General features: G+C 44.4%; 1 protein-coding gene across 1 annotated transcript; it reads left to right on the top strand.

The window, feature by feature from the left end:
* The first annotated feature begins 7,537 nt into the window (after positions 1–7,537).
* On the top strand, positions 7,538–11,977 carry LOC104166796 (transmembrane protein 88-like). Its single transcript, XM_009706868.1, has 2 exons — positions 7,538–7,807; positions 11,708–11,977. The coding sequence occupies exons 1-2, from the start codon at positions 7,538–7,540 to the stop codon at positions 11,975–11,977; spliced, it is 540 nt and encodes a 179-aa protein (XP_009705170.1).
* Positions 11,978–13,314: the final 1,337 nt, after the last annotated feature.

Raw genomic sequence — 13,314 nt, 5'->3', positions numbered from 1 at the left:
ATCATCTATAAAGATGTTAAACAGCACCTGCCTCCAAAGGGAGTCTGGCAATCAATCTCCTGAAGGCTAAAGTCTGCCCGCCAGAAGTCCAAGATGGAAGTTCTGCTGGTGGCCCTCCTTACTTCACCCAGTATTGAAAACTCTAACATTTTGTGGTCACTGTACCCAAGGCGATCGCCGACCATCACATCACCCACTATTCCCTCTCTGTTCACAAACAAAAGGTCTAGCAGGGCACCTCCTCTAGTTGGCACATTTACCAGTTGTGTTAGGAAGTTGTCTTCCACACACTCTAGGAACCTCCTAGACTGCGCTGTCTCTGCCGCATTGTATTTCCAGCAGATATCTGGCAAGTTGACGTCGCCCACGAGAACAAGGGCTGGCAACCGTGAGACTTCTGACAGCCTCTTGTGGTCTTCATCTTTTTAGGTAGTTTACTTATACTGAAGAATATAAAGTCAGATTTTGGTTAAATGAGAAAAAGGGTGATAAAACTGAACATGTTGATAGTGGTGCATGTGGTTATTTGTCATGATGCCTCACTTAAGTGTTCTGTGGAAGCAATGTAATAGATTTTTATGCTTTGTAACAGCATAGGTTTCATTTCTTTTGGCCTCATTTTCTGAATCTAGCCATTTATAGCAGGCTGCGCAGTGATCTTGAAGTCTCCCTCCTTGTTGCCACTTAAGTGCACGAATTTCTTTTCTGCTGGAAGAAGAGAGCCAGTTTTTTTAGCTCTTGGATGGCTTTTTTATCTGCAGAAGCCAGCCACTGGCTGCTAACCTTTCATCTCTTATGGATTATTTTTGTTCCATAAAAGATCCATTCAGGAGCATGCACTGTGTGAATGAAAGGCACTGACAACCTGTGATCTCCAGCTAGTCATCCTTATTTTCTGCCCAGTTCACACCCTGGGTATAATCCAGGCTCAGGCTGCCACTGACTGCCAGTTGGGCTTTTGGGATTTTCCATTAAGGAAGCTGTAGTAAAATAATGTGTCCAAGCTGCCTTCTGCAGATAAAAGTGCTATTGAAGAGTTAAACATTATTTATAACTTCTCTAGCGACTTTAGTACTATCAGCACTCACAAATACCTGAATGTGCTTCTCACTGTTGTTAGATTTCATATAAATGATTATTATTCTAAAATGACTATTATTCTAAAAGGTGTTGATAAAATTTAATTTTATTTTAATTTTGGCACACCGTTTATTTTTGTACTGATACTTGCAGACAAAGCCTAGATTTTTGAAAATTTTAAAATGTTAAAGCTGTGCGGAAGAGAAAGGAATGCAGACAATATTTTATTGTTTTAACAAATACCAAGCTGTTTTCATTTTCCTATCCCTCCTCCTAACCGAAGCATGTATCCTTAAGATGAAACGGTCGCACTTAGCAGGAAGCCTGTGAGACCGGCAGAACTTGTTATAAGCGTCATGAAACAGGTCATACTGGATCTGAAAAGAGTAGGAATATTAGAAAATGCTTAAAAACAATGTCAGTGGTAAAAAATTCCTCCGACCCATGGGACTCCATCAGCCTGGCTCTTTTAAGCTGTTTTCAGTAGCAGGATTATTATGGTTGCATTGGGGTTTTTGTTTGGTTGTTTTTTTTCATGGGGGATTAGTGTTGAAGAATGATTTTTGTATGGGAAATTACAGATGTGGAGAAGGAGGTGCCATCTGCACACATTTCATCACTTCTGACACCCAAAGGGAAACTTCACTCCCCAGAGCTGCCTGTTCGACACAGCTCCTTTGTGGGAACAGGCAGATGAAATACAGCCAGGAGGGAAGGGGTTCAGGTTGTTCTGTGCCCTTCAAGGTCCAAGAATCAGGCACACACTCTTAGAAAATTCTCAAGATTGGCTTCATCTGCATCAGGCTTGTGTAGGTTAAATGCCAGCAAAGAAATTCAGTCCTATAGTTTTGGTTTTGGGGTTTTTGTGTGTGTGTGTGTGTGTCTTGTCCTTTCTCCACTTAGAAGGCATAAGTCAAGCTTGAAAAATATTACATATTTAAATCCGCAGTTGTTAGACAGGCATGGTAAATACCAAGACTTTAGTAGCCTCGGTGCCATTTGTCACATTTATTACATCCAACACCATCTGGTTTCCTGCACAGATTCAGGGCTTTATTAACACTGTGGCTGGCCTGTGCAACAACAGAAAGCAGGATGGATTCAATAGTTATTTCCCTCTGGATGTCTGGATAGATCTGGGAAGAGATTTCACATTTTGGAGCTTGAGAGAAGGCTGCTACCCTGCATTCTCCCCTAGGAGCCATCCATCCTGAAAACGCAGTGAAAGAAATGGGTGGAACAAGATGAAAATGGACTTTTCATACTCTGATAACTGTTTTAAAGGTTGTTTCTCTCTGTATTTTTTTAATGTCTCTCCCTCATGCATTTATTAGTAAAAGATTTTAACAGTTCATTCCCCCTCTCCTAGGAAAGTGGCTGTCCAAACAGGCCGACTCCTGGGGTTTACAGTCTTGTTAAAATCAAAATTGATCTGTCAGCTGAAGTGCTTTTGAAATCAATTTTAAACATTTGGATTCATTAGTACACCGCTCGAAAATATTTCAATGCTTGACATTCAGAAATGAAAAAGTAGAGGAACATCTTTATATTTGGGAGACAGTTGTCTATTGCTTTTTGACTTAAAATGCAGAGCTGTAGTAAATGAATTTATAATCAGTTTAAAGAAGTAATTTTCAGATGTTAAGGATATAAGGAAAACCATTATTCCCTGCGATGAGAGCGTGCAGTGTACTGTGGTACCCAAGATGTTCTTTAGCACTCCAGCTAGGTGGGGTAACCAAAGACAAGAATAATCTTTCAGTGGAAGGAAATAGGATTCCTTAGGGCCGTATTCCACAGTGAAATTCAGCTTATGCCACGGCTCCTTCAACCCTTTCTACTCAGTTCTGTGCTTTTGGTTTCACTTCAGTCCGGTGAGGCAGGCTCAGATGGTCCAGGACTCCCCTTTCTGGCTGGGAAACTGGGGGGCTGGCTGGGGGCAAAGAGCTTCAGGGCTTTTCTCAGTCCGGTACCAGCAACTCTTGGTGCCTGCTGCCCAAAGGAGAGTAATTGCATTCTGGATTTCACACGTCTTTTCCCTACCCCACTCCTTCAAGGGCAGCTGAGTTCGATACAGACAGACGTTGACTTTAATCTATGCTACAAATTAATATTTTCTCTTATTTACCAGTATATTCCTTCTGGAACAAATCAGGATACAGGCTGCTGGCAGTGCTGTCAGTCTCAGAGTCTATTTTTAACCTTCTTTCCCTCTCTTGGCACATCGACTCTTTTTTTTTGTTTTTCTTTGCTGCAAGAGAACTCAACAGAAAGAACAAACAATAGCAAACAAAACAGATTAATTAAATTCAGTGTCACCTTCAGCGCTAAAGGAAATAAAATTACTTGAGAGAAATCTAGTTTAAGTCATTAGCACACGTCCCTGGTGAGGAAGCACAGCTTCCCTCTGCTTTGGGTGGGTTCCCGAGGGATTCTGTCGTCTTCTTTTCTTGCTCCTTGGGGGTGAGAGGCCACCCAGAAAACACCAAAGCCCATGGGAATAGCCACCATTTATCCATTTGGGCTGAATGTCAGATGAAACTAATAGCCCTCATTCAAAACAGAGGCAAATACAGGGCATGAGAAGCAAAGCAATTTTCCTTGCTATTGTGTCTAGGACAGATGCAGAAGACATTCCAAAGAAATTGTGCTTCAGGGAAGAAGTGAGAAAGACACAGCTGGAGAAAGCCCTGAGAACAGGGCTTCCAGAGAATCCTTTTGGGCAGAGGGCTTGCTAGAAAGGGACTGGCCTTCTGTGCAAAAAAAACCCCTCCTATTACTTGTTCCCTGTCATATTTAAGAACAAAATTACTCTTGTGGCACTCGGTGAATAGACAGGATTATATTGGAGATGCCAGCTCCCACTTTTATTTTCTCCTTCCCAAAACATCACAAAGAAGCTAGAATTTTGCATAAATAATAAAAATTTCATCATCATTGCCACAGTTTGGTCTGAAAAGTTCTTTCACAACTCAAAGCAGGATGGTGAGAGAGCTGCAGCTCAAAAACCGACCAAGAGCCTGAAGAATGAAGTGTGTGCTCATGGATGTGAACACCCTTGATTCACATACACAGTTATCTCCACAGCAAAGCCATTAATTCTGAGAACTGCAGAATATTAGCCTGGCTTTGCAACTTTCCTAGGCTCTTAAGCAGATCACTGCACTGTAATAAGATGTTGGCATATCTCTTCCCACACCTCTGCGTGCCTTCCAGCTCTATAGCCTGGTTCCCCAGGGAGCTGGCTGACAATAGCAGTGATGTGTGTGTTTCCAGCAAATTAATAGAAAACTTTTGATTAGTTCATCTGGTTTGGTTCTTAAATGGAGGTGGAAACCAAGGGCTGAGGAAGAGATGGGGTATCCGGGCACCAGTAGACTTGAATGGCCCTGATAAGCCTCAGCTGAGGCTTCCATCCATACCCTCCACCTGGGGACCCATTGAAGCTCAGGCCTGGGAACATCCTTTCTGCCTGAGTTGCTGTTGTAGGTGTACCTGTTTCTGGAGCTAGTTAGGTTATAGCCAAGGCTGGTCATGGACCTTGTTCTGGACTCTGACCTGTAGACTGACTTCCCAGGTTGACCTTGGACCTGCCTTATAATTGTAAGCTTGCCTGAAGGTCTGGATTCTTAATTGAATCTGACCATTACCCCCAAGTCTACTGCTTTCACCTTGGCTGGGTGCTGTGGGATGGAGCCTTGACTGGCAATCCTCTGCCCTGCCAGCTGTGATATTGCGCCTGGCTCCCCATCTCTTAGGGAGCAGCAAAACTTCGTTATTGCCCAGGTTCCAGCAGCCTCCTGTGGCTGAAGCTTTGTATCTTTCTGATGGGCTTTGAGATCTGTCCATGGTAAACACAGAAGAAAGTGCCCCATGTAGTTATGTGTTATTTCTGCTGTTAGTAAGAAGGATTCACCTGACTTGTGATCTGGTCCAGATTAGCCAGGTGAATTTTTACTGCTGGATACTGATAGAACTGAAGTTTGTGAGACTTTTTTGGATGTCTAAGAGGCTTTACTGGAAGTGCTATAGAAAAAAAAAGAAGTGGTGCGTGTGGATCAACTAATAATTGTCATAGCTGGGGAACTGCATAACAAGCATGGATGTTGTTGAGCTGTTTAAAAACTACTTATTTGTTTCAAAAGGCTTGCTTCTCACCGGTATCACTTGTTACACCTTTGAAATCTGTATCCTCACACAGCTCTTCAACTCACTTCAGTCTTAAAGCCTCTGTTTTGATATTGATTACAAGTGGCTGATTGTAAATGGTTTCAATTTGTCTTGCTGCTTTTTTTCTATAAGTGGTGTGTAACACTCTTCCAGCCCAGGGTGAGAAGGTACTTTCAGCAGCAAGAGGACAGAGTCTGTTCAATTATATTCTATTTCAATTAGAAGGCAATCCTTCTGGGTACGTGTGCCTGTATCTTTGTAGGGTGATATTCTAATTCTACTTTCTGCAGTCAGGAAAATGACTCAGATGACACTTATGTGCCTCCTAATTGAAATAGTGGCATGTGACTTGGAAATCTACATCCAAATTTTAGCTCTGAAAGTATCTTTTCAACTCCACGTAAGCCTGTTCCCAGCTTGCACAATAAGATATGCTGTGCACTTAGTCAACGTCTATGGAGTGCCTGGCACAATGGAGCCTGGTTTTGATAAAAAGCAATAGCAGAAATCAGTAACAGTCTAGTTCACCCATAAGTGATGAATATCAAGCCTGGATATTGCGTTTGTGTTGCACTCATCACCTCCTCCCAGTAGCACGGCTTTGTCGGAGGCTGTTGTTAAGCCATAGTATGTTTGGGATGCAGCTGCTCAGAGGTCTGCTAGCCCTAACTTATCATCCGTTAGAGCTAATGGACCACCAGTAAATGCTTCATGAGCAGGTCTGTCCAAGTCCTTGGAGAAAACTGTCTTAGCTTTAATTCTGCTGTGCATATTGCTACAGCCGGCCAGTAAATAAGGAAGGCGGATAAACAACATCCAACAATGGCAGGGGGCTGGGCACCCAAAATGTACAAACTTTAACAAAAGCACTTAATGAAAGGAAGCGAGCACCCATCTGTATTATAAAATCATTTTACATTTAGTATTGTATGAACCTTGTACTTCCGATAACTTTTTTCTAGGGCAGAATTTTTCTGAGAGAAATAACATCAAGTGGAACACAAGACTCCTGGATTCTTTCCCTGACTTGTGCTGTGCCTTCCAGCAAGACCTATGCTACCACGGTTTCCTCTGGACTTAAGGAAGTTTTCTCCCTCCTCAGTATTATGATGATGCATATATGAATGTATCTAGAAGGCTACATAAATGTGCAGATATCGCTGAATTCTTAAATAATATTGATCATATGAAGCAGATGAAAAAACTGATAATTGCTGTGCCTTCACTACAAGAATTATCAGTATGTTCTGCAAACAATAACAGTGATGACTGCAGAGAACAAAAGATTTCTGAGGTATACAGATTATTTTCAATTTCTCTAAGTTTTTTTAATCTAAAGAGAATTTGTAGAAAATGAACCAGAGGCAGAATAATTAAAATTGAAAAGGCACCATCTTGACATGGGAATGTATGGTTTGAGCGTGGCTCTTGGGTGCTGTGTGCTAAATCATTTCGGCAGTGAGACAGATGTAAAGGATGGGCTAGCACAGAAAGCAGCTTGAGAATCCACTCTGTAAACAGAGCAGTGTTGCAAGGCTCTGCGAGCCAGCTCAGAAAGGAAGACACCGCTTGTATTTGAGTGCCTGTGACTGCAGGCAGCTGAGAGCAGTGAAACCACGCACTGCTCCAGTCTTTGCCTCCAGCTCTGCGAGGTGTGGGCAAGGACTCCAGCAAGGCAGGGAGTGGAGAAACAGCTGCTGTTCATTATCTTCACTGGTCGCTTCATTTGGACGAGAGTTGAGCAGGAATATTTACTTGGGTACAGGGTGAAGAGCGTGGAATAATGACTTGAAGTCAAGGAACTGTCTGCAAGTGCCTAAGCCTGATACTCTTAGCAAACAGCAGTGCTCAAAGGTGGAGGAGGATACTAAAACTATATGAACTCTCTGGAACTGAGCAGCCTATCAAAGCTAAGACAGCAACTGTTTGGGACCTCTTGAGATCATAATCCTAGGAAGAACAACAAATTCAGGAGTACTATGGCTTCCAAAGCAGAATAATAGCTATTGCCAAACTTCCAGCAGCCACATCTACTTTGAAACTGAGGTTGGGACACTGCTGGAAAATATTCTGAAAGGAAACAACCTGTGCTGGCCAGGTCCTGGGAAAGCAGGCGACCAAAGGAGACTTTTCCTTCCTTGCTCCATTATGATCTCTGGTTAAGCGTTCTTGTCCATGTGTGGAAGAGGCAGGAAAAACCTCTGCAAATTACTTCCCAGGTCTGTCGCCAAAAGCAAAGAAACCATTTTGAGTAAGAGTGTGGGTTGATTAGCAGTCTTCTTGAAGAATGTCTGGCCAGGACACTGAGGACTTTGGAGCAGAAAACCTCTCGGACAAGTCTCGGATGATTCCTAGCCTCCCGCCATATGACATGGATGACCAGCTCCTTCCCAGGGAGCCACGGAGTGCCTGGTGCTGCTTGGCATGGACCCTGGTGGTGGTCACCATGAACTCCTTGGTCTTTTTCCTGAATTTGCTCTTGTTGTTTGTTATCTTCACCATTGTGCTGCTTCCTACCATTGTGGTGGTTTACTTTGGCTTCCAATGCCACTCTCAGGTAAGCAAGCCTTGCTCCATTTGGCTGCCGACAGCCACCTCTAAGACAGGGCCATCCATGAGGGTTTTATTTTAGCTCATGGGGAACAGTGGCCGTAAAGGCAAGGCTAGACTCCCCGAGCTTTAGCTTTAATTTTCATAAGGGCTGTGTATGTCTATAGATTTTTTTCATAAAAGGGGGGTGTATGTGTATAGACTGGGCTGACAGGAACAGGTTTATGGTGGTTCCTGCTGACTTACAGGCTCTTGGTTGTATAAGGGAGCGATCTCTCCTGCTTGGTGCCTGTGATACAGCGATAAGCAAGGCTGGCATGTGCATTTGTCTAGGGAAGTACAGGCTTTATGGTTTCTGGACTAATTGTCTTAAAGTAGTTGGTTGGCACCCATACATTCAGTGTCGGTAGGTTAGCACAGAAGGCTTTTGTTGGAGAGGCAGGGAGAACTCTGACAGAAGCTGCCGGTGGCTGCCCAGCTCCTCGGGGAATGAGACAGCATGGGACCCCTTGGTCCTGATCCCCCGTGCACTGCACTTTGTACAGTTGTTTAAGTGTAAAGTGATCAGAGATAAATCCACAGCATTTCACAACAAGTTTGCATGAGATGCCAGTCTTGTGGGCACACCTCAATACTGTCAGGAATGAGCAAGACACATTTTTACCTCTCCCTTCTTCCAGTATTGTGGGAAATGGAAGCTTGATTGGGCAATAAAGTTGTATTCCCATGAAAATAACAAGCAGCTGTGACAGGTCAGATGAATACACTCCTTGGCTTGACAGAATTGCTGTTTGCATTTTAATGTCACAATATTTCTCTCTTTTCTGTGACCTCTGTTACTGAGAGCTCCCAATCCTAACTCTGTAATTCGCCCAGGTCCTACATGGGCTCTGATGGGGTTTGTTACTTTCCATTTAAGTAAGCCCTCTATAGTGTTTGTCGTATTTGATCTGCCTAATGACTAATTATAGAACTAGTAAAGTCTAAGAGAATATATAACCCACTGCTTATGCCAATCTGGCATTCAGATGTGCTCCCAAATGTGCCGTAAGCTTTCTCACACCAACAAATGTGCCTACTTTGTCAGTAAGGGCTCTGGCTGTGTGCACGTCTGTTCCACTTGGTTGCTGTCCTCTGGATTTCATTATTTCATTACTTATAAATTTCTTCTCGGAATATTTCTATAAATATTTTTGGAATCACTTGACTAAGTGTGGATGTGAAAAAGCAGTTCTGTTTTCCTCACAGGTGATAACTGTTAGACCAGTTCAATATGATTTCTCGTGCTGATTTTCCTAAGTTAGAAGAGCTCTTTTACTTCCTAGTTTGGGGAGAAAAACCACCAACCACACTGTAGTACCTTCTCCCAGCAAGGAGACTTGACTCAAAATATAGATGCTGTTGGTCTTCCCATTCCATCAAATCGGAACTAAAAGGAAGTTATTTAAATATTCTCAAAGGGATGTATTTACCTGAGAAATATTGAAAGAAGAAAGCTTTTCCTCTTCCTTTTAATGAAATTTGTGCATCCTATCTAATCACCCAAGTCCTTGGGTCCTCTATCTGAGTGAGCAGGTCCTAGCGTGGCTGGTAGGAAAGGATCCAGCCATTTTCCCAGTTTAACCCAGTAAGGCTCTACTGACTTCTGTGGAGCTGTGCATGGATATAGCTGTGGAGGATTTCCTCCACCCTCTCTGCCTAGCTGAAGTGTAAAATTATGTTTCCCAGATGTGTAAACTGTCACTCGGCTCTGGGAGCACTGCTGCCTTGGCAGCATTTTTACTGCCAGTGATGATTGATTCTGAGGAGCTGTGTACGGGTGGTAAAGGTGCTCATTCTGCAGGGGGAACCTTAATTTACTCTCTTGAGGCCTCTAAACCCTGGGACACACCAGGATGCTAAGACGTACTGTTGACTGCAAACATTTCTAGCTTTGACTGGGAGATGTGCTGTAACTTTGCAATACAGCCATTTAACTGTATTTTCCAGCTGATATCCTAGCAACACAAGTTGTCAGCCCACCCTGTCTCAAAGCTCCCTGACAAAGGGACTATGCTATTATTGTTTTTGCTGGTCTGAGAAATTTGGCTTTGATTTTTTATTGCCCTGAAATTACGGCAACTCCTAGCTGCTGCTATTTGAAAAGCTTTTCCTGATCCTGCAAACTAATGAACAGGGAGACATCAGTCATGGTAATTGTTTTGTAGAACAGAAGTGCTGCTGCTAGTTAGAGTGAAGCATAATTCCTAGAGAAGTCATGTACCAGGCCAGGCAATTCCCACTGTGGCTCTGACATCTTCTGGAAATGTTTTACTATGGGATGCACATGTGTGTGATGCCCAGCAGGGTAAAGTGGGAGGCTCTGGGGGGCCCACAGAGAGCAAAAGTGGCTCAGGGGGGTCCTGATCTAACTGAATAGTCATGCAACCCTTCTTCATTGTGGGTTGCAACAATTGCCTTTTACAGTCCATGGCTGTTAGAGTTTTTGCATACGAAAAGGCAGGTGTGTAGGATGACTTTTGTTTTATTGAAGAGTTAGTCTTCACAAGAAATAACCTAATGAATTCTCCTTGGGAGAAGGTGCAGTGTGGGCATGGCTGGTCTGTCTCCACAAGTGCAATGTGGATGCAGGTTCTGTAAGACATGAGGGCTTTTAGGGTAGGTTTAATAGGAGATTGCCTGTAAAGCCCTTAAATAATTTGTTCCTATGATCTGAAACTGGTCCTTGAAAATCATAAATATGGACTTCAAATTAGACCCCAAATGGGAAAAATTATGAGGACTGCCTCCTGGAATTGCCTCTTCCAGCTTCACTCTGCTTGACCCTCACCTTGGAAACCCTCAAGTTCTCCTTTGCACTGACAGTGCTCTCCAGCCGAAGGCTTTGAGGAGATGCAAAAGGTTTTCAAGTACAGCCAAGCGTATCAGAAGTGAAAGCAACCGTGTTGCCGTTGGCTGTAAGGAGTCTTTTAACACAGACTTTAATAGGCATAGAGAGGGACTGCAGCAGTATGGCTTGACAAGAGCAGTCCTTTGTCTTTGGGCTACTGCTTTTCAATGCTTTCCTAGTAGCCAGAGGCCGATTTCTGCATTGCAGATCCATTAGATAGATTTATTTTTAAAAAAAATTTATTTTTTTTTTTTAGTACGATGGGTTGTGCTTCTTGTACTGCTGAAAGAATACGGAAAAAGGAAAGGATGCTAGGGGACGTGGGGGTTGCCTGTAGCATTTGTTAATGCAGAACAACTGAATGGCTTGACTCAGATCTCCTGCTGCCAGAATGAAAGGAGGACTTTAAATACCGCTCAGCAAGGACCAGTTAGTGTGCTGGATACTTCGCAGCGCCATGGGGTGAATGGGCTCTCCTGGCAAGTTTCGCAGTGGAATGAGATGCTAGGAGGTAGAAATGAGTACAGCGTGTACACAGCAGAGAGAGCACAAAGGGGTCTGTGCCAGGGAAGGAGTCTGAAGGGTCTCCAGGCAGTGGGTAGCTATGGAATGACCAAGGTCTATCTCCAGAATCCAGCATTTTGCTGTATTTTATTTACTTTGTTATCGTTTCCAGTTTGTTGTGCCACCCACATCGGTGTAGCCGCAGGAGGCCTTTTAATTTGGTTTCTGCCTATCAAATGCTAAGCTGTGCTATTCTGATGACTTAATAAAGATTACTGTTTCCTGCTTCAGGCTCAGTGTGCACTGCTCTTGTCTCACAGTGATGCTGGAATAACTGAAAGCTTGATTAAAATGTGTTGTCAGTCACATAGTGTAGCATGAAAATTGCTGAGCTCGTTTCAGAGAGAGGGAAGCATGTCTTGCTGTGAAAGCACTAGCAACCCAAGGGTACTTTGGTGACCGTTCCTATCCACCACCAGGTCTGTGACGAGCTCTGTCTTGCTTTTCTCGTAGGTACTGCACTCAGCGGCCCGCTACTGCAAAAGCATCTTGGATGACAACAGCTCTTCTGCCCTCATCATCCTTGGCTTCGTCATCATGTCCCCTCTCATTGTGGCAGCCATGGCTATCTACTGCAGCCTGGCAAGGCGTCTCCGTCTCTTCATGTGCTTCCAGCCATATAGCAGGGCTGTGTACAAGGGGGTGAAGTGGCGCTGGTATGAGGAAGGAGGCCTGTGCGGCTGTACCAAGGGCTGGAACACTCAGGTCAAGGCCTGGGTATGAGTTTGCAGCACCAGAGGCCGTGTCCTAGCCAGCACCCTCCTCTCCCTGCCCTGTCCCTCCCCGCCATCACCTCCCAGAATCACCATCTTGAGGTCTCTGCAGATGAAGGCTGTGTAGTACCTAGATGTGAGAGGATGGGAGATCATTAACGAGCCAGCTCCTACAGCTTTGTAAGTGGGTAGGATTCTGCCCACTGTGAGGGATGTACAGAAAACACACATCCTTGATAGTAAAGGCAATGTTCAGCCCTGAAAAAGAACAGGACTTCTCCCAGTGCCTGTTGCATTCAGAGCACAGCACTGCTTCTAGTCTTGACAGCATGTTCTGCCTCGCATGGGACTTAGAGTACATGTTATAGGATTAAACAGTGGTGGGAGTGGTTGCTGACTTTGCTGCAAGCCTCCGAGAGGTCTCTTTGGGAAAGGCAGCCTTTGGTGAAGCATCCAGTCAAGAGGAAGCAAGTGGGGTTTTCCCAAGTGTTGGACCGCCGATGTTTCTAACCTCTTGCAAAGGTGTCTGTAGGTCGCTGCCTCTGTGATGTTTGGGATCCACCACTTTCCTGCACATCAGATAGTCTTCCTCCACTTAGCAATCGCCCTTTCCCGCAGTCTATAGCAGTCCTTATGCTCCTTTTATTGTTCCCCACTCAGGTCACTGGGTTGGCTGTGGAAACAAATGCTGATCTTTGGGTCTATGCCCTGCCAGCTGCTGACCTGAAATATGCTTGTCTGGTAATGGCTGATGGTTATTAACCAGCAAATAGCTCCTTGTCCTTTATGCTGTGGTCAGGTTGTTTTGTCTGGGGCTAAATCTGGCTGAGGGTTTAGGTCAGTTTTAGGATGCCTGGCAGGAGGAGCTGAAGACTCATGGTGGCTGCTGAGCGCTACAAGTTCTCCCAGATCTGGGCTAAGAGCTTATGATGGTGAGGGACAGTGTATAATGTCTTGTTTTCTGAGGGTCACAGCTACCTAGACTTAGGGTTAGTGCAGCAGTTTAAGAGTGGAGAACTGGAAAGAATCAAACTGACTGCTGAATGCGACAAATCTTTCGGTGCCCCGATAAGGCTGGGTATCTGGAGGACGCAGGAGCCGTTTCAGCGCTGACATTGTGTTGTATTCTCGGTGCGAAACAAGGACGGAATGGGACACAGAGACTCACCGGCCCAGATGAAAATGGGGAGCCTGCTGAGTTGAATATGTGATCTGCAATACCCGGGGTGATGCGTGGGGCAACTGCCTCAAGTTTGGTAGAGAGGGGCTGTATGTCTGAAACCTGCTGAGCAGGGGAACCCCACCTCTGCTCCCTCCTGTGATTCTGCCGAACTCCCACGGGGCCTG

This window comes from Cariama cristata, unplaced genomic scaffold (assembly GCF_000690535.1).
Source record: "Cariama cristata isolate BGI_N322 unplaced genomic scaffold, ASM69053v1 scaffold499, whole genome shotgun sequence".
Classification (NCBI taxonomy): Eukaryota; Metazoa; Chordata; class Aves; order Cariamiformes; family Cariamidae; genus Cariama; species Cariama cristata.
The sequence above is the reverse complement of the archived record's forward strand: the minus strand, read 5'-3'. Positions and strand labels throughout refer to the sequence as shown.

Bases quoted from the DNA above. Each gene is read 5' to 3' on its own strand.
- LOC104166796 (XM_009706868.1), top strand. From the start codon at position 7,538: ATGTCTGGCCAGGACACTGAGGACTTTGGAGCAGAAAACCTCTCGGAC. The intron at 7,808-11,707 runs GTAAGCAAGCCT...CTTTTCTCGTAG, and splicing joins GCTTCCAATGCCACTCTCAG to GTACTGCACTCAGCGGCCCG.